This window comes from Spodoptera frugiperda, chromosome 30 (assembly GCF_023101765.2).
Source record: "Spodoptera frugiperda isolate SF20-4 chromosome 30, AGI-APGP_CSIRO_Sfru_2.0, whole genome shotgun sequence".
In the NCBI taxonomy this organism is placed as follows: domain Eukaryota; kingdom Metazoa; phylum Arthropoda; class Insecta; order Lepidoptera; family Noctuidae; genus Spodoptera; species Spodoptera frugiperda.
In genome coordinates this window covers 6,464,419-6,486,880 of record NC_064241.1, presented here as the reverse complement: position 1 = coordinate 6,486,880, position 22,462 = coordinate 6,464,419, and the positions used below count along the sequence as shown (strand labels likewise).

The window sequence follows — 22,462 nt, the reverse complement described above, 5'->3', positions numbered from 1 at the left end:
ACAAAGATTTTGAATTTGAATTTGATATTTTGTACTGCATTATCCAACCTTTAAACGTTTTGATCATTATTCGATTATTCTATTCAATTTTACTTTTTCTATTGCTTATGTAGCAAAAATTTAGTTCAAACTCATTATTTTGTTTGACGAATAAACACTTAAAAATTTGATACTATCGCACCGTAAGCCATTTCAAGTAAATCACTTAATCAACAAATTACGATACAAACTTAAAATCTTGAACTCAAATATTAGTTAGGACCTGACAAGCAAAAATATCTGAAATGGCGAGAAACATTTTAACGTGGCTTCTTACATTAGCGTCGCGTCTAGTGGTATTTACGACAAATTCTATATAATTAATTATATAGAAAATTATTCCTTAAACGTTTGAAATTTACTAAATTACTCGTCGTTTACTTTCCGACTTACATTTGTTGGTTTATTTCTGTATACTTGTAATTATTTATTTATTTAAAAGGTCTTTATTGAAATCTAATTATAGCACAAGGTTTTCTGGGAAACGCAAGACTTGTGATTTTTACGAATTACTTAGTAATCTACCAATTCTTGAGAAATGTAACAAATGATTTGAAAACCATAACTGATATTCGTACTTGTATGAAATAAATCGGGAAACCCAAGTTAAATTGTGAGATCTCATGGCGCTCGGTGGAGGTTCGCCGCTTTCCCAGAGATCATGCGATGTCCACGATTAATCTGGATGGCCATGACGCTCTGAGCTGGGTCCGAGATGGCCGCCGCATCAGGTTCGGCGCCCAAACAGGGGCACCGTAGAGTGCCATGGACCGCACGATCCCCGCGTACAACCTCCGGCAGGAGGCATTTGTTCCCCGAGGTTGAGTAGGACCCGGTTAAGAGAAGCCCCTATCCTTTCCAACTAAGGAGCCAAACGTAGGAAGTGCTCCACAAGGTTCTATCGACTATCGAGGACGAGACCTAGATCCTTCATCGTCGTCTCGACGCTGATGGTAATCCCTCCCGCCTTTATTTGAGACTTACCTGGAAGTCATGCATTCCCGCGGCCATGAAAGCACATGGCCTCGGACTTATGGAGCGCCACCTCGAGTCTCAGTTGCCGGATCCAAAATAAATTATGACTATCATCCTATTAAAAAAATTGTTTGTCACAAAATATAATCTTTTAGCAGATAGAGAATCCTTCAATAGTTTAACAGTTTCGTTTCCAACAGTGAAACTCTGAAAATAATTTAATGAGCATTAATATTGCTTCTATCAAAAAGCCCATCAACATCATTAACTGCATAAAATGTTTCAAACGACCTACCACAAACGCAGCACCCTAAGCCCCTCAAACGATTTCTCTTATTATCATACGGGAAATCGATTGGAAACTCATACCGGAATATTCCATTAGCTCGGCAAGCAACAAAGATCCTTTTACATTTCTAATCAGAGTACGTGTGTGCACTACACAGGATCGGGTGCTAATAGGCCCATTGTCTCTGAGGAAAATTTAGTGGTGAATTTTCCGCGGCCATTTGCATAGTTGTAAATAACACGGTGTCGGCCCCCGCCGCTTATTTAGACGTTATAAACTGATAAGTCTCCCGATAACGCCACGCCACATGTAAATGTGACTGTAACGTCTATAACTCTCATATAAATGGCCAATATTATTTATTGCTGTATTCGCTTTAATTATACCTATGTAGTGGTAGCGTAGGATTTTATTTTTCAACTATTTTTAGAGTTAAAACGCTTTCTCTGACTATAATTTTGTTTAAACAAAGTATCAATTAACACAGCCTGTGATACCTTTCTGAATACGATAGTGCTTAAATATTGATGGGCAATAAATAAATGCATAAATATATAAACTTATTTTCATTTCTTTCATGTTTTTGTTTAGATCGGATATTGAGAAATCTTTACAACTGCTAACACATATTGTATGTTTCGATATACAAAACACCGTTTATTCATATAGCTATGAAAGAGTACTGGCTTGCGAATATTTCATATTGTACCGAACATAGTAGATATGTTCCGTGCGATATAAAACACATATTTCAATATGTGCACCTGAAAATATTGGGACATATGTGTTCCAGCTACGTTTTAGACATACCTATATACTAGTAGACTAACAAAAATTCACTATATTGATATCTATCGAAAAATTTTACAATAAATATCAAGTCGTAATGTTCCAAAATACCAGTACTTTCGTGAAATGATTACGTTGTGTTTTCATTAACCGGAGCATTTTATTTTTTTATTTGTGTACTCCTGCCTGCCAGTTGTTTACTCTGCCTTTCGACCTATAAAGTGGGGAGAATCGAGTGAATGTGCAATTTTCCATGATTGAGAATTTAAATTTGTTATGGCATGCTGATGAATTGGTTTCACAATGATTGTGTCCAGGCCGGGGACCGCTTTGTTTTGCGCTGCAATCTGATAACCGAGGCTGATGACTTTATCATGACACGTCTAATCTACACTGCAGAAAGATAAGCTCATGACGAAACCTCAATGATTTGCGTTGAATCTACATTTCATATACCACAAACGTTATACCACGGTTTCAATAATTTCCATATTGTTACACGTAATAAAACTACACACGATTAGCAGCGATTAATTCAATACCCACTCGAATCCTGTTAACAAAATGTTACCAGGAAGATACTTGTTGTTTTAATAGACTAGTGTAACATGATTTTGATTAAATTATTAGTATATAGTGGTTAGTTTACAAATCAAAACCAGTTCAATTGGGTATTACTGGGTTTAATATTTAGAATAGCCCCGCAATTAGTAACTCGATAGTGTTTTAATGTTTACAAATGTTTATAGGTAATTTTCCATTAGGAAATTTCCACTGTTTTTTCCTTAATATCGAGAGTGGGCACTGGAATTGCTAATGTTATTCCTCATTTGAAGTCGGCGACATTCGGGTGATCGATAAGCAACTATCTAGCTAAGCCTGTGTTCGTGGTTTCGTGGTTTAGTTTGTCAAGCCAGCGGGCGGGAGTCGCGGGGTCGACGAGATCTCATCAATAAATCACTGGGACCCCTTAAACTGAGCGACTGCATTTTATCTGTCACTTGTCACAGTCGACTAGCTCGACAAATTGATGATAACGGATTCCCTGGCGCATCGTTAGTGAGTTTAAATGTAACTACATTTTGTAATCGTTGTTACAACATCGTGTTTGTAGCTTCAGGCTCTTTTGTTATTGGTTTTGTGTTTCTGTGAAATAAACTTTAGGTTCTATTTAAGCATTAATTACAAACTTATTGCTAATAGGTATATCAGATCCGAAATTCTTAGTAATAGCGTAGGCTGTAGTCTGTAACTAGGCTTTTGATTAGTAATATAGGGCAAAGGGTACCCCTTAGGCATTACAATAAGTTATACGTCTGATTAAAGGTAGATCGATTATAAATCTCCTCACTACTTCACTACGCTATGATGGACAGCAAGTATGATACAACTATCTACATAATATGTAAACCAACTTACTAAATAGAATATATTAAAACGTACCCATGTACATAGGTGTTGTTAAAGCGTTCTTTTACAAAATGGCTGGCGACATTCGACCCAAGAGCCGTAAAATGTTGAAACCCCTTTAAAAATGGACAGTATAAAGAGTAAAAATCCAGAAACATCCACGAAAATTGGTTACAAAAATGTTTCTGTGTTGAACGGAGTGTGAAAGGAAACTTGAGTAGCAACGAGTGTCTTCCGCCCAAGTTATGTAGTGTTTATGTCGCTTCCTACATTTATCCAACAACTTTACAATCTTTCAAAGCTCGTGTTTACTTCTAGAAATATTATATTTTTTACTTAGTAATCTAAGTTTAGTTCTGTAATCATAACTGATTACGGTTTAGTTAATGGTCACTATACCATTATAGTTACTTATTGACCCATGTTAAAGATCGATTGTAATGGATTCTTTGTGTTTTATAAACAATAGGGTTTACACAGTCTTTGCTCTTTTAGTATACTTCACCTAGCATTTTCATTGTTATACATCCTTTCGGTACGATTAGCCAAATTTTCTCTACATCTCTACATACTACTCTAACATCGAAGTATGGTGTTAATAACTAGTTTTTTATGTTTTTTTGTGCGTTTGAGAGGGAATGTCAGGGTCTTACTCACTAAAAACGACTCCGCTCCGCTACTTCTGTTTTTCGAGCTGGAGCCCCGGTAACCCGCTAGGCAATCTGCAGCTCCGGCTTAATAACCTATTAGGCAAGTGTTTCTCAATACCAAAAGTGCTAATAAAAGAATTATTGTTTTGTCAAAACACCCAAGTGGACGATGTTACTCCCAATGATCAGATCCTTGGACACTATCAATAAATAGGTACTTGTTATAGGAACCAGTGACCGTATTAGTAAGTATGTCATTATTAGTATCAGATGACCTTACATAACACTTGACATGGTTTTCTTACACTTCTTATGTCCTTTGTGGTATGGTTTTATGGAATAAGCAACATAATAACTATTTCCTATGTTATTCCTTGAAACATAATATAGGCCGGTTTACAGCTACGTAGATATTAAATATGTACCTAAATCTGAAGATCAGAATCTGATCCTAAATCTGAATATCAGGAACATAATTTACTAAACGACTTTCAGTCAGACTTCAATTAATTATTGTTTTTCGGCTTACTTACGTAACTCTTTGACAAGAAAAGTCACACACGACGCGCGACTGTCACCGCGTCGTGTGTCGCGGAATGCGGCTCATAAGTATGAGCCTCTAGTATGGCTTGAAACTAATCGAGTTCCTCGTCAAATAGGTATGTGAGTAAGCTGAAAAACATAAAATTTTATTTAGTATGTCTTACAAAAGTTCTAATATAGACTTCAATTAATACCTAATACGTATATTACTTACGCATTTAAAAACTAAATATTCTAAATAGCACAAGATCTAAAGTCATCCCTGTAAGTACTAAACTTGATCTATTTATCTCAAAGTTAGTACTTAGTCAGCACGGAGCACTGGAATTGATAAATTCTGTTTTAATTTTAGCGCAGTCACTCTGATAAACGGAAGTTTTTATATTAATCACGTTGTTCCTCATCAATATTTTTAAGTCATCTATCAACATCTTTGAAGCATGATCTGATTCAAAAGATTCTTACAAGAAAATACGTTTATTTTTATGTCATGTTACAAAGAAGAATTTTTAAAAATATCCCTTCTTAATAAACAACAAATAAGAACGCCGAATTAATAATGTTTCCTCATCAAGTTTACACCGACCATATTTGCCACACAATTTTCCGTAAAAATGTTAAATAAAAGGTGAGATATGAATGTACACAACAGGAAAAATCTTGAAAAACGCACTCGACAATATTGTTTCCGAGACGCTCCTTAGCAGGAATCAGAATGAACTTTCTCTTCGTACCGTATCTGAGAATATTTCTTTTGTGAATTTATAAGATTTACGAGTTCATTCTCCAAGTCTTTGTCGGAGCCTTTCAACCATTGACGCGACGCACTCATCGAAACGTCCTTTCATAGCGAACCAGGAAGGTGATTCAGGCCAAACAACTGTCACACAGACGCGATAATGCCGCTGCTCTTCCACTGTGAGGAGGTATCGATAACATTTGCAACGCGTTCACCTCTAAAGCGAAATGGTCGATGCCTCAAGACACTTGTCGATACTGCGGTGAAGTGTTCCAGTAACGATAACAGGTTATATCGATTGCAAGTTTTCATTATATTTCGCTTTATAACAGTTGTAAATTATTACTAGGTATAAGGGTGTATGAGTTTATAAACGATTAAAACTATATTTTTCTACACATAAGCCGCGGAACTAGTTCTGCACATAATAAGGTCCCAGCGCAAAGCCGTAGCGCACGGAAACTAGGAAGGAAATAAGTTTATTTAAGTACAATTTGTATTTTGTTTACCTTGACTTGCCCGTGTGTACTAAACAAACTCTATACTGGAGTTGTTACTTTAAGCAAATGTACTAAGATGGTCTTGTTGTTATTATTTTCATTAATTGTATCTTCTTATTAAGCCATGTGGCAAATTACCGGCTTCCCGTTTTATTCACTTCATTGACCAAATAGGGCAGGTAATCACGATAATTGAGAGTTTCAGTCTATATAAATTATATGTGTTGATAACTACGTTGCAGTAATGTATAGAGTGGATCTAAAGCATTATCCCCTAGATCTCGACGCACCGTGTAGTGATCAAATCTTCTATGGAACAACCACGTAATAATGGTAGCAAAAATCATAACCATGAAGCCGTATCTTGGTTGAGGTCAACCGTAATATTCGCTTCCCTCCTAATTTGCGGAATGAACATTGTAGGCGCACCGAAACATAATCCAAGCACGAAATATATTGAGCAGACGCCACCACGCCACTGCACACGAATAGCCACAAGGCAAACATAAATAGAACTACGTATAATTAGGACGTCGCATGTGCTTCGAAGGAATACTACTCTAAATATCAAGTACCCGCAACAATAGACAATATTACAACAAAGGAGAATCACTGAACGCTTAAATCAACCACTTCACTAAAATAATTAGAGGCTTCTAATATCTAAATAAGAAAAGCTATTTACTAGTCAATCAAAAGGATTTTTGGTCCAATTATTAAAATTTGATGAAGACTTATTGTGCGGTTTTAAGGTCTTGTTCCAATCAGTTAGGACCGTTTCAATGATCTTTGCTTAGTTGGTATGGTAACTAGATTGAGGTTACCAAAATGTATAAGGTTACCGAATTTTGTATAAGTTAAGGTAGAAAAGTTAATTTTTAGTTAGTCAAGGCATTTATTTTAATCAATGCATACCCATAATTTTGAAACGTCAAAAAGGTTTGCAGAAAAAAATGTCTGTCAGTCTGTTCGTCAGTGAATCTGGGTCTGGGTGCTATCCAAAGGACCCATTGTCCTTTATAGGAGCTGATGGTAGCCATCAGGGTGGTTTTAGTAAGGTAGAAATTCCACCCTTTACTTACTAGTCTTTCTCCCCAAAAGCTAGGCTATTTTTAAGGTTTCCTAAGAAAACAAAAACTTTCGCGTTCCAAAATGTAGATAAGTACGGAGAAGCTTAACCAAGAAACTTCATAGTATTATTACTATGTAAGATACATATAAAAGTATTCAGAAGAAATTCTTAAACGAATTCCAAGGAAGTCATGAAAAGTAGAATTTCTACAGAAAAAAATCCCTTTAAGGGCTTCTATCCGCCGCAGTATTATTGACATCTTTGCTACGACTTTAAGGAAAATATAAATTATTGTAAAAGACAATACTGAAACCTTAATACCTCGTCAGTTTTTCCTCGAACTACTGGAAGTACTTACACCCACATTTCACTATTTAGTTATGGGTTACGTTTTATACAGAGTAAAACTGTTTTCCACGGAAGCAATTTATAGTACTGACACTAATAAAGTCGCAATTTGTATTGCGGAACGAAACTGAAGACGTGTATACATATGTAAGCAAGCTAAAGTCAGTTTTTTTAATATATGATGTGTTCTAAAAAATATCTGCCATTTTTAATGGGAGGTAATGAATAGTGAAGAAATTTCGTAAGCCGGACCAGTTAATAAAATTTGAGAACATAAAGAAGTTAAATAAACATTGACTTTACTCTGCGTAAAGTGGTAAACAAATACACATGAGGAAGTGAAAGATATAGCTTTTTCAAAACAAACTCATAAGTAGATCGTAGATTTTTTGTATGAAAAACATAACATTCATAATCAATATTTACATTGTAATCTTCAAACACAACACTACTTCCCATTAAAGCCGTGACAGATATTTTTAAAGCTCCTTGTAATTACAACCCTATCAACGCCGCTAATTATAATGAACCAATTTAAACCGAAATGCGGTCTGTAATACCACAACACATAGCGCCACAATTCATGATACTTTTCTTTCATTACCGGAGCATTGAATGTTACATACACACATACATACATACTTACTACACACATAGCTACGTTACCTACCGCAAACGGTACGCCGGTGGTGATAAAAAGGGGGTCACTGATAAAACTTTTGCATTACGATATTAAAGTGTGAAATCCCCCTTTATCTGTAGAAACAATGCAATACAATTTATTCCCTATGGTGTTAGTCTACAGTTATTTTTTGTTTAACATTTTTTTCTTATTAAGGCTGCTTACTTGACTGGTTGGTAGGAAATATGGCAGTCGTGCTCGAATAGTTCTTCAGGTAGAATGCTGTGATTTTTTTTTACGATTCCATTCTTAGAAAGTGGGTGATGTAGATATTACATGTTTCTAATATCTTCAGGCGTATACAACGTGATACATAAATTAACCACTTTTCCAAAACTATTTTTTGAGCTTAAAAGATAAGAAGAAATTTGAAATATACTCAAGACCCTTTATCTACACAAATGCATTTCAAATACTAATAGAAATTAAGACTATAAAACGAAAATGTATGAAAGTATCAACTTGCTTATTATCTAGGGATTTAGTACCAAACCTGTCTCATTAGGGGTTTCCACGAAGATTCATTGTTCTGTCCGTCAGTTTCACCAACGATCAACGTTGCTTCATACTACGATAGGTAAGTACTACGCTAGGATTATATACTCATGCAATCACATTACAATCTAATGAACATTGGTATGGTACTTAAGTAGATAATATGTGAATTATTATATGATTAACTAGCTTCTGCCAATGGATTTACCGGCATTCCCGTGGGATGAAAAGTAGACTATAAAGTAGACCGATATGACCTTCAAACCTTCAAGAAAAGAGCATATTCCTTTTTAAAAAGGCCGGCAACGCACCTATGACTCCTCTGGTGTTGCGGGTGTCCATGGGCGGCGCTGATCGCGTACCATCAGATGACCCGTCTGCTCGTTTGCTTACTACTCCATAAAAAAAAGACTATGTGTTATTCCAGACCATATTCTACCCATTTCCAAATTTCATCGCGATCCCTTCAGCTGATTTGTCGTGACTGAATAACAAACATGCACATAAACACACAAACTTTCGCATTTATGATATTTAGTAAGAAGTCTAATGATGGCGTGTAAACATTCATACCAATCTATCAAACATAATATTTTGATTCGACAAAGACTTATAAAAACCTAACGTAATATTATGCTTATTTGTGAATCTTGCATCATCAGCAGTCTTCATTCTTTGATTCAGACATTAAAATGACTAATAAAATCAGGATTTGTCTTTACTGAATTACAACACTACCTGGTATCTAAGCCTGCATGTCTTATAGGTATGTGTACTTTACAATTTCTAACCTCTCAATTGTATTATTGTGTAGGATGGAGAAGGCTGGGGGCTAATAAAATATTAGGAGAATTAGGAGAACTGTACATACAATCAAGCATTATTTCTCAACAACAAGTATAACAAAGTAAATAAATGCCATAAAATAACTCAACTGTCAATTTTAAGAAACGTCCATGACAAAATACTAAAAATCGTAAAATATATTATGACGACAACAACAAAATTCTTGAAACTGAAACCCATATAAAGGAAGCGTTTCGCTTCAACAACTACAGTTTGACTGGACCCGACAGTAAAATGGCTCTTACAAATTTTTAAACAATACTATTTACTTGTTTTAGGTTTCCATATACTGAGCAACTATCTTTTTTTATAGAATTTAAACCCAATTGCATTTAAAATAAAGTCCAAAATCAGATTCAACAAATTGGACCACGTCGATGTATTTATATTTATCACTTGTACAGAAAGTAGTACATATGTGTCAGTTTTATTTTGTAAACAGTGCTACTAATATTGTTTGGATTGAGAGTCAATAACAAATACCAGAGCATTTGTATTGGTAAACAGTACTGACGTAGATTTCAATGAAAATTATTCATAAGGGATGTATTAAATGAATGATATGTTTTATTCCTCAATATCAACACCACCATCAACAGTCTGTGATAGTCCGCCTACATAAAAACTTTAATCACAGTTAGCGCAGTGGTGGGGTGACCTGCTACTGGTGCTGCTGTGCATCGTAGGTTCAATGCCCTCTACCATTTCTTTTCAACGTTTACTCTAGGGTTTTCTCCTGTGTCGTGGGTGCGTTTACAAACATACACATGACACCCAGACCCAGAACAACAATCTATGGATCACACTACACTCTCTACATTAGGCAGGCCGCAGCACCAGCGGAAAAGTGGCTTTCTACAAATATCTTCAATTATCTTGACGATATTTACTTTAAAATATTTACATCTCAAGTCGTATTAACACTTTAAACGCCACGGGGATCACCGGTAACCGACGTTAGCGGAGGATTTGCCTTCAACAGTTTTCTATTGGCAGTCAAAGACTTAAATATCAACAGTCGAGCAAACAAACAACCAGCCAATCATATCGACACATCAAAGACTATCATAATAAACACACCTATCTACTATTTATAGGTATAATAATAAAGATAGAAATCTAGAAATACCTTTAACGAAGCATTTAAAGAAATCCGCTGATTTCGTTTTATCCGTAAATTAAAGTCGGCTCACTGATTGGACGGATAAGAAAGTTTTTTGGCTGAAAGTGAAGCTAATCATTCAAGATTAGCAATGGAGCTGAAATGTACGGGGAAGTAGGTTTAACTACTTAAAGACTGTGAACTTAATATTGACTTATACCTTTTTCAAAAGGTAGATGTATGAAAAATAATAAATTTCTAGTTTTAAAATAAAATAATATGTGGAAGTGTAACATGGTGATGGTCCCCAATTCTTTGAGTGAACCAAAAAGTTCCTTCTTAACCAATTGTATGTCGGAACGCAGATTTACACGAGACACAATGTGTTTTCTATTGTGTCTCATATACCAACCGACAAGACACTAATTAACCTATATTTGTTCTATAATAACTAACAAGTGTTAACAGACTGTTAATATAAGTAAGAAATAAAGAGCTAAAATTCTTAATTAATATAATATTACTAACTTCTGCTGGCGGCTTCTCAGTATAATATATGACCATATTCTAGCGATTTTGTCAATTTTGACGTGATTGAGTAATAAACACACAAACTCACAAATATTGGATTTATAATATTAGCAAGAGTTCTCAACATTTATGTCAACTGTCACTATACTAACTAGGCTACTTGTCTTTTTTGTATAACAAGTATTTAATAGTTGATTTACAAAATCAAAAAAAGCTTAAATAAATATCAACCTTTTCCCGTAGTAAATATAGTTTAAAATAATTTAATTATGCACTGCGATACGGCATCGTTTCAGATTAAAATACTGATAGGATTACACGCTACGTGCAATTTTGATAACAAAGTCACGCTAAACTAGCTAACAACAGTTTGCTTTATTATTTGTTAATCTCTTTGTTCTTTGACTGACTGGTACTGTGACTAAGAATAATGGTACTAGTGGTACTATGACAGAAAGTGATGGTAGGTACTATTGGTACTATGGAAAAGAGTAATGATACTATTAAAGGTAATGAATACCATTGTATAATTCATTTTAATTGCCAACCGTCTTATGATTGGCAATTAAAAATAGCATTGCATCAAATATCAGTTAAAAACAATAAACAAACAGTAGTAGGTATTACTTTATCGCTATCTGAATGCTTGCAATGCAAATACTGCAAACTATATACAATATTTTAACTAATTTTCAGACTGGGAACTATTCTAATATCACTTTTATGTGTATATTAAAATCAACGGGCTTTAATTATTATCAACTCAGAAAATAGTTCTTTAAAAAGCTTTCTAGGAACTAGGATCACAGACATACCACAGATTTACAAATAAAAGAGTAACACAACATCTCCAGCGAAGAGTCAGCTGAACAGAGTCGACAGACTTGCCAACTATCACTCACTATTTATAGGCAAAGCCGCCATTTTGTATCCCACATTTAGTTACCTACTGATACACTTCCTGGATTCTCTGCAGTAACGAAATGCTTGGAATTCTTGTAACCGAAGTTTATGACTTTGAAAAGATGCATTTTTATTTTCCCCTAGCACTTTCTAAAGTATGAAGTGCAAAACAATGTACAGTTAATTCGGGTCAAAGCTGACAACAGCTTGAACACAGTACAGGCAAAGACGCAATTGAGTATTCAGCGCCAGTGAATCTCGGAATTTTGGTCATTGTTCAGTTAACCCGTGCTGTCGACAAGGGGTTCCGCGGCAAAAGGTACTTAATTGTGGCTTCGGTGAATCAGTTATCTTCGCTGTACTCCAACTTAAAACTCCAGCTCAGTACCAGTTTGACCCATTTTACAAGAGACAGAACTTCGCCAACTGTTTATTGGACAATTCAAAATTGTAGAACCACTCGTAATAGACATTTAAACTGCCACTGATAAAGTAATTCCAAGTTTATTACTATTATCTTTAATAAACTCTTACAACATATTTTTCTCTTGTTTAATTAAAAGAACTCGATAGAAATAAGGAAAATGAAATATAAATGACATAAAACATAATTAATGTCGAGTCGACTTGACAAAACACATGAAAGAAGTTCAGCAATAGAATTAACTTTTTGGAACATAAGAAATTATCAAAACAAGGAAACATTGTAAACATTTTAATTACACCTACTTAAATTACATTTTATTATTTACACAGTAAATGCCATTAAATATAATTACGAAAACATAAAAATCTTCTAACATTTCTGAGTGTCATAATTATCCGGTTTCTCATTAATAAACGCTTTAGCGGAATCCTCAACCATTTCATTGGACTCTTTGAAATAATTCTCAATTTCTTGCAGGGTTTTATCTTTGGTTTCAGGTAAATATTTGTACAAAATAAATGCGAAAATGGAAGCTGATATGCCGTAGAACAAGAAGGCGCCTTGCAATGTGAGCGCTTTAAATATATGCGGTGACAGTTTAAGTACCGTTGCCATTAGTAGTTCAGAAAACAATGTAAGTATAAGCAACGATGAACTTTTGTACCTCAAAAATATTAGCTCGCCGAAGATAGTGGACGGCATTATCATCGGTCCACAAGTAATGGCCACTGAGAACGATGTCAACAACACAATGGATATTATCTTATTCTCTGCGATGGTTTTTATACTAACTAAATGCAGATACAATGATATTATAAACAAAAACGTGATTCCTAGAGCTGACGAAGATAACAACAATGTTCGTCTATTTACTAACTTTGATAAAACACAACCAACCTGCATGCCAAGTATTGTTACTGCGTCCAGAATGAGCATTCCAGTGTAAGCAGCAGACTCGCTAGAAGTTATTTGACTGATCAAATCTACGGCGTACATTGAGCAGACTAATTTTCCTGAGAAATGGTACAATGACATTACAGCCATAGATAGCAGTAGAGGCTGATAGAACCCTTTCGCAGTTACCGTTTCTTTGATAATTCGTAGTTTATACCACGAAGTTGAATTTACTCGCGCTGCGCACTTTCTGCGATACTCCTTTTGAGATTTTATGAGGCTCTCGAGTTCCTCTTCTGATTCTTGATCGTATCCTTTTAGCCAATGATGTGCTCTGGCACACTCCTCGAAGCGTCCTCGCATTGCAAGCCAGGATGGAGACTCTGGCATTACGATAGCTGTCATTGCGTATATGCAGCACACGAAAGCAATGATAGCAATGTTCTTCCAATGACTGAAGGTGCCTGTGACATTGGCTATCCAAACTCCCCAGAAGAATATAGACGATTCAATCATCATGAACACGCCTCGGTAGCGAGGTGTAGAGTACTCCACAATGATAACTATTAAAACAGTCATGTTACTCGCAAGAGTAATCCCTTGTAGTATCTCACTGACCAACAAGTGTACGGGGCTGGTACTGCAGTAGTACACGATGAAGCTGACTAGTGTCAATACAGTTACGATAAGGAATGGAATTTTCCTTCCTATGTAGTGCGTGAGTATTGGTAGGATAATCACCCATGGCATGGAGCAGTAGCCGAGAATGGAAGCTGGAAATAAAATAAAATAACGTTAGACTCGTAGACTTTAGTCTCGTACAAAGGACGTTCAATGGGCGTTATTTAATTAATCTACGGATGATTAGAAGCGCACATCCGCTCTTCTTACTTAACTTCCCACGCTAGTGACGAGTGTTGTATGGACACTTTTCAAAACAATAGCGATTCTTGAGTACAATTCACTTCGTGAAAACGAGTGTGATTTAAATCTTTCTTTAAAGTGCATATAAAAAGCTAATAATAAAACGGTATCTTTTTCCTAAAATAAATACTTAATACTAATACTTCCAGTATTATTAGTATTAGTTACTATCAAATTTCTTTTTGAGATGGTGATATTATAAGTTTCTAAATAGTAATATGAATATTATTTACACAACCAAGATGCCATATCGTCTGTAAGCTGGGACCCAGTTGCATTTGCTTGCATTTCTTTCCTCAGCTGCGGTATGTAGACGGTGGGCGCTCCGAAACATAATCCCAACACGAAATATATCGACGTACATACGGTGCATACGTACAACTAAAAAGATAAAAAAACTTAGTTTAGAAAAAGGTAGCTTTAATTTGGAAACATTTTATTTAAGTAATGGAGATTATAAAATGTTTGCTTTTATGTTTTAATCGAATGGGAAAAGTTTAACGTACGGGTTGTCAAAGACAAAACAATTTGCACTTAAAAATTTCCGTCTTGTTATCACACATGTTAACTTCACTACCGTATTATTAGTCAGTAAAAATATTAGCAGTACAATTCCTTCCACTATGTAAGTTGTGTACTAGATTACCTAATCAATCATACAGTACATGTTCCACTAACGTTACACGGAAACTATAATTTCTAGTGTAAAACATGCACTTAGGTACTAACCTGCCTCAAAAATGGTTGCCATAAAAATTTCGGGTGTTTCGGACATTCTTCATTATCGTCCGTTTCCAGAACGCCTCGACTGCCTGTCTCCATGTTTTAATAATTCTACACACTTTTTATATTTCACAGCACGTCAGCAATCACGGAGTGACTTCTGAAATTAAATAACAATATTTTTAAAACAACAAATAATTGATATTTAATTCACATTTTAAAAGGACAACATTCATTGAATTGCGTTTCCAATATCGAACAAATACATATGCTTATATTTTTTTAACTCAATTTAATGAACGAATTTGATATTTGCTATTTTTATTTGTTCATTTTAATAGCTGTGTTTGTTTCTTTCACATTATTATTGCAAACATAATTTTCATTATAATTTTCACTGTGTTTTTGCAGATCAAAGTTCGGAATCTGACATAATAATATTCGGAAATACACGGTTTAAATAAAGCACTTTGCGACACAACACTCGAATATAGTCTCACCATGTTTTTTGCATAAAATCACGTGAATAATTTGATTGAAAAGTGGAGTTTAAAGGTCATGATTAGTGGAATAATGTGTGCACTGATCGTGAGTAGACTGTTATGATGTCTTTATGTCTCGCGGACTGAATCGGACGCTCGGACTAATTGAGGTTCGAACACATTGACGCGACGATACCGCGGCGATTGACTGTCGCCGTCTGTACTGCACAAGTGTGTACAAGCAAAAATAATTATAATCAGCTTTATCAGCATTCCTCTTTGCGCTGATTTATTGCTAGGAATATCACAGTGGACTTTATTGATGACAACACTTGGTAGGTACTTTATGTACCACTGTGTAAGTAGGTGATTATGAAATCGTTTTGTTATTGCGTAAAAAATAATTAATAAAGTAGGTATGAAAGTGTCACTCACATTTCATTTAACATAGAATAATACAGGCAAATTGTATTATTATGAATAAATGAAGTTTATTTATATTACAAAAATCTATTTATACTTTGTACAAATTAAATCTTCGGTCACCAACCTCACACGTAAAGGCGATAAAATTGGAATGAGACTTGAAAAACTCAGCTGAAAAGCAGTGGATTTTGATTCCTACTAATAGGTACTTTAAGATTTTTTATAGAAGAGGTATTATAGGCCAATGAGCCGACAACGCAACTATAGACCTACAATAGGTACCAGAGGAGTCACAAGTGCTTTGCCGTTCTTTAAATTTTATGAGAAAGGGTATGATTATTTTAGTAAATGCCAGAACACCTACTTCTACATCAATGCTGAGTGTGTCATTGGTTCGCCACTAAGCAATTAAGCATAAGACATCAGATTCACCATTCTTATTAAACGCGTACCATATTTATAAAGATGTTCGAATAAACGTTGTATGGAATTAAGAAAGATATCCGCTGATATACAGAATGATATTTAATTGCAATAAATAGATTTACAAAGACAACAATAGGATTAATAACATACATGTTGAAATAATAAACTGTTAATAAATCTTTGGGGGAAAACTATGTTCAGCAGTAGCCGTCGTGTGGCTGATATCATATCATGATGGTGAAACCTCTCCAGTATAGGGAACAACAATCAATATTGTGATTCACTCACTGTACCATATAAAAGATAAACTAATCTAACGTTCGTAATTATACTAGGTGAACATTAATTTCAATTTAAATACAACCTTAACCCAATTGACATAAAACGAAAAATCGCTGTGAGAACCTCGGGAAAATATTTTCAAAGTTATTTGGTAACACTTTTTTTTATTAATTGTAATTTTATTAGATTGAAATATTAACAAATTTAATTTCTAAACACGCCTAATATTAGTATAAACTAAATAGATTAATAATATACTAATTAGATGTAGTTACCAACAAACCAGCTTATCTTGTAAAAACAGATTAACATACTAACATCATCACTACTGATAACAAGAATAAATTTAGATAAAGCAGGAAGTTTAATATCAACAGGAAGAGGTACCTAGATAACTTAAACACTAAGGCGATACGAAGTCTTAATACTATATTACTGTAGGCTTAAACGATCTTGAAATTTGGTTTCATGTATTTATAGTAGAACTTTTTTTTTTAAGAGTTTTAAATACGTTGCCCCACACTGGGATTTTCTCCTGTGTCGTGGGTGCTTTTACAAACATACATGTTCACATACACATGACACCCAGACCCGAAACAACAATTTGTGGATCACACAAAGAATTGCTCCGTGCGGGAATCGAACCCGCTACACCTTGCGTGGCAGCCGGTTGCCCAGCCACCGCACCAATCGTGCAGTCAATATTTAAAACGTACATTAAGAGTGTTGTATAAATGTATGGTGGAGTCTGTGATGGATTATGCTCTTGACTGCTATGGGCTAACATTCAAAACTCACATGGAAAAATTTGAAAAATTACAAATTAGGTTCCTAAAGCTACTAATAGACAAAAAAACTAAAAATAAATATAAAAAGGACTACTATAAATTATTTAAATTCTGTAAAGTATTACTGATCAGTCTCAAAGATAAATACATTCTCGCAACCAATAACCATGGCAAGTATGAGCATAATTCACCACTGGCAATAGTTTGTAATAAAACAATACCCGATCGATGTCGTCTGGTAAATATGAGGTACCAAGAGTTAACAATGTTTATGGTGATCGATCATTAAAAAAGCGTATCCCGTACTTACTCAACCATTTACCAAACGAAATCCGGGAAGAGAAAAATAAGAATAGATTTAAGTTCAAATTAAAAAAAATATCTGTTTAACACACTACCTTAATTGCTGCTACAACACGTATTACATACACTACTACATAACAAACTATAGTCAATTTCTTAACTAGTAAATGTACTCGCTATCTAGCTACCAGCTACCTAAACATGTAAATAAACATACTCCACTGATACATACATGTATATAATATATAAACACATATTATATATACTTACTATACATTATACTACTGTGTAAACATATACTACTAATACATATTATCCTAAGATATACCTCTTGGATCCGACAGACAAACTAGATATATAGTTTTGTCGGACTGTAACACTAGTTCATAAGTTCTTTAACATGTACCTTTTTATAAATAAATAAAATAATAAATAGGTACGATTTAAACAACAAAAAATAAAATAGCAAAAAAATCTACGTTAAATATCATACCTTCAACCCCCGAAGGGGTAGGCAGAAGTACATTTGACTGCACGGTTGGTGCGGTGGCTGGGCAACTGGCTGCCGCGCAACGGGTAGCGGGTTCGATTCCCGCACGGAGCAACTCTTTGTGTGATCCACAAATTGTTGTTTCGGGTCTGGGTGTCATGTGTATGTGAACTTGTATGTTTGTAAACGCACCCACGACACAGGAGAAAATCCTAATGTGCGGCAACGTTTTTAAAAAAAATAAAAAGACATGTTACGGCAAGTAATTTCGCTATACAATATACACACACTTTTCACCATTTGTGTTATAAGTCCCATGTAATGGGAGGTGAGCCTATTGCCACATACTGGGCACAATTCTAGACTCCATGCTACTACTGAGAAATTATTCGAAAAACCTAAAAAAGCGAGACCCCTTTTCCGACAGTTGCATTTACGACCGCTCGACCAACGGGGCAGAAAATGTACCTATTTTATTTTTTTTAATTGAACAAATACACATTTCATAATAACAATACATGTGGCAGCAATTGTTGATTAATCACAAATTTTTATTGCAACATAACAAATTGAACAATAATAATTATAGTTTTTTAGTTTCGCTTGACACGCATATTTTTATACACGAGTAAATATTATATTATTTGCAGTTGTAGTACATCTTTCATTTAATCATCATTTTAAGTGTGGGAAAGCCATGCTTCGGCACGAATGGGCCGGCTCGACCAGAGTGATAATACGACCTCACCGAAAACCGACGTGAAACAACGCTTGCGTTTTGTTTCGTTGTGTGACTGAGGTTACCGGAGGCCCAATTACCTCCCTCCCAATATTCCCAATCCCCGATGTCCCAAAAACCCTTAAATTCCTAACCCCCAAAAGGCCGGCAACGCACTTGTAACGCCTCTGGTGTTTCAAGTGTCCATGTGCGGCGGCGATTGCTTACCATCAGGTGATACGTCAGCTCGCTTACTCGTGTTCCATAAAAAAAACATCGTATCGTATACTATCGAGTTATTGGTATCGAACTACATAAACATAAATCAGCCATTAGACACACATCGTTTATGCTTAATCTATCGATACTAATATTATAAAAACCGAAGCCTATTCGATGCATTGTTCTATTCTAGATTTGATTGATCTATTATTTGTTTATGTACACAACACACAACTCACAGGGAAAATATATAACAATACCAAGGTACGTAGGCACTGCATATCCCTTTTAGGATTTATTTCTGCAGCCTTGCGACAGGATAAATAGATTCTACATATGTATGACACACATATGGCATAGTGTGTAACAACAACAAACAAACATGGGGAAAATCATCCATTGACTTCTCTCGCCTTGGGCGAGGCGAAACATCAAACTAAATTAAAACGACTTACAAACCATCAGAAATAAAGCAATAAAATATTGTAAAATTAGTATCAACAATATAAATATCTATATATTAATACGTGATGCAAAAACTTTGGACCGCTATTTACGAAAATTGCGCGGACGTAGGAGCATAAAATTTGGTACACTTATAGTTTATGTGTAGGAGAAGTACAGAACACTAATATTTTTCAAAAATAATGCTTATAAAGTACATTAAATCAATAAATAAAACATTACACACACATGCATAGTATCTGATCGTATTTGACAAAACGTCAAAATCGATAGACATTGCGATGATATTGACGTCTCATATGAATAGAGTTTTATAAAAGAGTTTGTTTGAGTTTGAGTTACTTAAATAAAAATTATCCTTGAACGTATGTTAAGTGGTATTGCAAATTAAATCGTATATGGTTGAATTTCAACCACTAGGCGACCACTAGTTATATTAAATAAATTATATTCTATACTTTAAGAAGGAAGAGAATATTCCCTCACACATGTCTTTGAGATGTAGACTCAAAATCGCGTAAATATTGATATTTCGCATTGATTCTGACACCAAAGGAAAGATTTCAAAGAGACTTTCATCATTGCAAAACTTATTTTCTAGGGCTAACATATGTTACTTTAATCACCATATTCTTACAGTTTCGGGGCCTACAGACGAAAGCAACCTTCTGAAATCCACGTGGCCGACAACCGAAACCAGATCGGCCGATAAACACACTAACACTTTTATAACATTAGAACACAGAACAACTACTAATAGGCAATTAGGTACTATGTATAACTATTTATTTAAAATTTTATCATTAATCATTAATTAGCTTAGAACTAATACGATATATACTTTATCGCTTCTACAATAATGAGTCAATTTACTAAATTATTTTACTAATATCAATACAAAAATATACCCTTACCTTTTTAAAATAATATTCTTTGAAAATTCCAAATACCATACTGTTTACACACTACAAACACTCTTGTTTATTCCACGGAAATTGTGAGAACATGTGAGCAAATTGACGATAATAAAACATATGGAACTGATTCAACGTACGATCGAATTTAACACTGGTTTCCACTAAATCTCAGTTTATGTAAAAGTTCAAATTTTAAGGTTAAGAGAATAAATATTACGTTATTAAAGCACTTGATAAGAAAAAGTAATCAAAAATTATGATAACATATTCTTGAATGGGGCACTGTTGTAGTCAATCACTTCTTGTTTCGACAACCTATGTGATTATAAAGGTGGTTTCAAAGTGAACTTTTTCTTTCAAACACAAAAACTATGTTTTAAACTACTTGGAAATTATCAGACGCGGTGCGAATGACCAGTGACGTAACAACACTGAGACATTCTTTATACATTTTCGTTCGTCTTAAACTATTCTATAAATACAAACAGACTCCAGCTATTTATACATTCGTAATATAAGATTCGTCTTGCTAATCTCACCTCATGTGTTAACGGATTAAAAATGAATAAGGTCGATTTTTTTTATAAATAATCAGATAATCACAACAAACATTATATTGCAAACACATTCGGAAATTGCGTTACCTTAAGTGGGTATTTTCATATTTTTATTTATGTCTATATATCTGTGATTGTAATAATTTAAACAGTACCGTACTAAAATAACTTTATTTTTATATATGTGTATATTAATCATCCATCTTTTAGTTATATCTATATTAAAGTTATATAATGTTATAGTTATATGTCTTGTCCTTGTCTAATAACCAGTATCATTAATAAAAGGTTGATTATGACCATATAGACATGAAATCTCCAACGACTGAAATTGGTAACCGGTAATAATCATCATATTAAGATTGATTTTGCTTAAGTTGTATGAAGTTTCTGTCATAAACTGAGATTAAACCAGATATTTTTGAATACTCAAGAGAAGAAATGACAGGAGATCAACATCTGTCCCATAGATGCTTGTATGAGGCTGCATCAAATTGTTTTGAATAGGAAAATTGTAATTAGTAACAATCCATTGCTCACAATGTACATTGTTATGAATGTCATATTGTTTCATTGATATTATGTCTTTACAAGTCATCGCTTGGTAAAGATAGATTTAGAAATATAACGTTTAATAAAATAAGATAATATTTTTTTAATGTAATATAAAACTGCCTCATTAGTTGAGACTAGATGGATCGCAAGTATATGTAACTAGAAAAGAAAAGTGTATTGAAAATTTTATTCTTACCGGGGCTCCGGTACAATGCAGGAGTACGAACAGGGTGGTTTTTAGTCAGTAAGGCAACGGTGCACGAATTTACCAATCACTATGCTCGAAATCTTTTCCATTGAAGCGGAGCGGAGATTTCGAGCATAGTGATTGGTCAATTCGTGCACCGCTAAGCTCCTCTCCGCCCCGCTCCGCGTCAGTGGAACCGCACCCTAAGAGTCTGACACTCTCACTCGTTTCTCATTTGCACGCATAGTACAGAATATGAAATGAGTGATCGGAACTACGGGTCTACGGGAATAGACTCGCTATAAGGTACATATAATTGAAAAACTATATATTATGTAGTTGAAATGTGATTTGAAAACACGTTTACCTAAGTAGGTTAAAAAAAATACAAAAAAAAACACAAAATGGATCAAAGATTCTGTTTCGTTTTAAATTTTTTTGTTCACAAAATGTACGAAAGATCCATGTATGTATTTTACACTTTAAAATACATTTAATACTGTATCCATTTTGATTAGTTTTACTTTTAACTTGTTTGTCAAAGAAAGTGTTTTTTGCATATAGATAGTAGTTTTATTTATGTAAAAAACCCAATTAGTTGCCTTTTTCAGGTGTTGAAAATGTATTTTTAAAAACAATTCTAATTAATGTTAATTACTTTTCTATTCTTCTATTTTAAATAAGTAATACTTTTTTTCTGTTTTAGAATTAAATTAGATATCAGATCCCTGGTGTTCTTTCAAACTTCTCTTGTAATTCCGCG

General features: G+C 34.4%; 1 protein-coding gene across 3 annotated transcripts; it reads right to left on the bottom strand.

Moving 5' to 3' along the window:
• Positions 1-12,613: 12,613 nt before the first annotated feature.
• LOC118269823 (facilitated trehalose transporter Tret1-2 homolog) lies at positions 12,614-20,844 on the bottom strand. 3 transcript variants are annotated; one of them, XM_035585146.2, is made up of 4 exons: positions 20,398-20,844; positions 14,888-15,041; positions 14,392-14,539; positions 12,614-14,007 (listed from the first exon to the last, which is right to left on the bottom strand). In XM_035585146.2, exons 2-4 carry the CDS (start codon positions 14,978-14,980, stop codon positions 12,710-12,712), a joined length of 1,539 nt encoding a protein of 512 aa, XP_035441039.1. In that variant the 5' UTR covers positions 14,981-15,041; positions 20,398-20,844; the 3' UTR covers positions 12,614-12,709. The 3 variants fall into 3 exon arrangements, with proteins under 3 accessions (XP_035441039.1, XP_035441038.1, XP_035441449.1); XM_035585145.2 differs by lacking the exon at positions 20,398-20,844 and adding an exon at positions 15,382-15,619; XM_035585556.2 differs by lacking the exon at positions 20,398-20,844 and having other exon boundaries at positions 14,397-14,539; positions 14,888-15,037.
• Positions 20,845-22,462: the final 1,618 nt, after the last annotated feature.

What these genes read in the sequence shown, in the direction of transcription:
- LOC118269823 (XM_035585146.2), bottom strand. Translation starts at nt 14,980, where the DNA reads ATGGAGACAGGCAGTCGAGGCGTTCTGGAAACGGACGATAATGAAGAA. An exon ending in GGCAACCATTTTTGAGGCAG is followed by an intron (nt 14,540 to 14,887) that starts GTTAGTACCTAA and finishes TTATCTTTTTAG; the next exon opens with TTGTACGTATGCACCGTATG. An exon ending in CGATATGGCATCTTGGTTGT is followed by an intron (nt 14,008 to 14,391) that starts GTAAATAATATT and finishes TTTTATTTCCAG; the next exon opens with CTTCCATTCTCGGCTACTGC.